General features: G+C 42.9%; 1 protein-coding gene across 1 annotated transcript; it reads right to left on the reverse strand.

Annotated features, from left to right (window-relative positions):
* Positions 1 to 1,060: 1,060 nt before the first annotated feature.
* On the reverse strand, positions 1,061 to 2,708 carry LOC125204070 (uncharacterized). The gene is made up of 4 exons (XM_048102617.2): positions 2,681 to 2,708; positions 2,426 to 2,491; positions 1,966 to 2,327; positions 1,061 to 1,861 (listed from the first exon to the last, which is right to left on the reverse strand). The coding sequence occupies exons 1-4, from the start codon at positions 2,706 to 2,708 to the stop codon at positions 1,253 to 1,255; spliced, it is 1,065 nt and encodes a 354-aa protein (XP_047958574.2). The 3' UTR covers positions 1,061 to 1,252.
* Positions 2,709 to 2,982: the final 274 nt, after the last annotated feature.

Here is a 2,982-nt window from a genome sequence, read left to right on the forward strand (position 1 = left end):
TCTTCCCCAGTTGGAGTCTTGTGCGTACTGCGGCCTCTGAGATTGCGAGCATCGGAGGAGTCAAGTTCACTACAATTGAAGTCGATGTACGCGTGGACGTGCTGCATTCGCGCTACAAAGCCTTCAATGAGGTCGTGACGTTCCCAGGCGCCAGGTGGGATTACCCCTCCAAGTCTGTGATTGCCTCTGACGAAGTCTGGCTTCAAATCTTTGAGGTATGAAGTTTTGTTCAATATTATTGGCTTTCAGACGATAGAAAAAAATTATGTCTCCTATAAAAAATTACATGTTTTGTGGTTTGTATCATCAACCATATGTTGTTTTGTAGAACAATGACTTGGCGAGAGCGTATTACCATCACGAAGAGCCCATGTACTCCAAACTTGTGTGCCTTTTTGGTAGGGACGATGCGAAACCGGAGCCATCAACCGAAGTGATTGTCATATCCGACGACACAGAGAAGCTGTCAAGCGAACTACACATGGGCAATGCAGGAGCGATTGACGAAGAAGTAAACTCCCCTGCGACCGTTCCTCGAACATATGTTAGGCGTAAACTGTTTGATGAAGACCTACCAACTACGGACATGGAGTCAAGTACAGCGATACGAACCAGGGCCGAGAGTGTTGCGACTTTCCGTAAACCACTACCACCCCATATGCGTGCCCCTGCCGGCCAGCTTTGTGTCTCGCCACTTGGAAGTTCTTGTGGTTCCAACTCACTCAATGGGTTGTTGCCACATCAGCATAAATGAAGGCTGTAAGCAAGGAGATAAAAGTCCTGTCGCAACGCACAATGTGTGAGTTTTGCAATGTGAACAACGTAGTAAAGGACTTTGTGTTTATAATCTCCTCACTACTCTTTTGTGGATGTATGTAGGCTGCTCACTTATTTTGTATTTCAGAAGCACTTGTATTGATGCATATCTAATTATATAAAAAATTATGCCTTCGTTTAATACATCTAAGACATGCAAATGTGCCACAACTTAGCATAAACGGGGGTCAAAGTTACAACTGCAATTATCCCCAATATTGGAAAACATCCATTCACAAAAGTTGTCAACTATAAACCGTTGACGATGAGGATAAAGAGATGCAGGTTCATATACACTGCAACAGAATTCGATCATGTCACGACCATACATATAACTAGTTAAGTACAAAAGGTTGATTGGTCGGACACTATAATACTAGTTTAAACATACAAAACGTAGCTACAAAAGCAAATATACCAACGACTAAACGATCATTCAGATCCCCCTGCGATGTTCATCAATAAGCATCAACACATACCCAAGCCGAGCATCTTCCGGCATACCAATAAACACCTCAAGGCGCTGAGGCTTGTCTCCCAGTATGTTGCATAGCTGATAGCGTTGTGCTATGGTCAGGCCTTCCACAGTACCTAGTTTATCATAAACATCTTGCCTAGCCTTGCCCAAGTCAAACTCATAGCCGATCCTTTCCGAGATGACCTCCAACCTTGCATTGGTTTCATTGTGTAGATTTGCAAGGAACTCCATCATAGCGTTGTCACCAGAGTCAGTTTTTCCTTTGAACCTGCTAGGTTTGTTGGTTGATGCCTCCTTGGTTGAAGATCTTGTAATGGTTTCAATAACATCAGGGATATCAGTTAGGGGAACACTTGGATCCGGGGAGAAATCTTCGAAAGTAGGGTAGTAGTAGTTGTTGTTGTCGTTGGATTGACTGCCCCCCGCGAGTTGGGCACGGACTCGTGCCGCCGCTGCATCTACTTGCTCTGCCCCACCACCTCCGGCACGATCCTTGCCAAAAATACTCTTCCATATCTCGAATAAGGGCCATGACTTCGTGCGCATAAACTTTGTTTCCTTGTCGGCCTGTAATTTTGGTATCTTTAGTTAGTTGCATAAATCACAAAAAAAAATATTCAGAGAACGGTAAACTGGAGGAGGGTTAAGTGATTGAAGCCTTGAGACAATACCTGAACAATTTGTTCCCATTGCTCATCATCACACTCGATCTTATACTTGCCGTCACTGTTGAAACCAATACCTGTCCTACTCAGAATGGATCGCAGCAGACCATAACTTTTCTTCCATGCCGATATTTTTGAATTGATGTGAGGGGTCCCTTTGATATCGGAGTCGGGAAATTCTGCACGAAAACTATCTTCGATCTTACTTTGGTAACCTGAACGGAAGCCATTATCCGATTTCCACCCTCTAGCAACGAGTTCAAGGAGTGAGGCAGCCAGAATTTCTTCCTCGCGCGGTGTCCACATCCTACGGGAGCGGTCTCCCTTCCGAAACTTCTGCCTTGGTGAAAAATTCATTCCCACAGAGGCTATAAACACAAATATAGTGCACTGACCATAAATTACAGACATATAATGGAAAAGCAATACAAAAAATAGCATCTTGGATTAGTAAAACAGAACACACCTCCTCCCAAGTTGATACCACCATCTAATCCCTCTGACCTTGGCCGTTTAGTAGGTGGAATCGGACCTACAAAATCAAACACGAAACGAGGGGGAATATACCCCCAACATATCAACACAACATTGGTGAACAACATGCCTAAGATACGCATACCCAAATATAAACCAACAAAATTGGGGGTGGGGGTGAATACAGTCTCTTGAAAAATTCCTAACAAGTCGACATATTTTACACTTCAAAATAAACGGGGATTACCTTTCATTGAGAGTGCTCTGGATTGCATTTTTTCTGTTTGAGATGAACTAATGTTTGTGATAGAATCTGACTGGTTCGTTCATTTATTTATTGGAAAAGGCAATGTTCAATTTTTCATTTGCCGCTAACTTCGATCCTCTGCGCGGCAAATTAAATTTATTGGAAAAGGCAATGTTCAATTTTTCAATTGCCGCTAACTTTTCGTTCTGCGCGGCTAATTAAATTTGCTGAAATGTTTAAGGGCAAAGCGGTAACTTTATCTGGAAAAAAGCAGCAAAAAATAAATGACAAAAAAATTGGGT

This window comes from Salvia hispanica, chromosome 2, assembly GCF_029641045.1.
Source record: "Salvia hispanica isolate PSC_SH4W2 chromosome 2, Shi_PSC_v1, whole genome shotgun sequence".
In the NCBI taxonomy this organism is placed as follows: Eukaryota; Viridiplantae; Streptophyta; class Magnoliopsida; order Lamiales; family Lamiaceae; genus Salvia; species Salvia hispanica.

Excerpts from the sequence above, each read along its gene's own strand:
- LOC125204070 (XM_048102617.2), bottom strand. The coding sequence starts at position 2,708 with ATGCAATCCAGAGCACTCTCAATGAAAG. Across the intron at positions 2,492-2,680 it reads CAGAGCACTCTCAATGAAAG|GTCCGATTCCACCTACTAAA; the intron begins GTAATCCCCGTT and ends TTGATTTTGTAG. Across the intron at positions 1,862-1,965 it reads AATGGGAACAAATTGTTCAG|GCCGACAAGGAAACAAAGTT; the intron begins GTATTGTCTCAA and ends CCAAAATTACAG.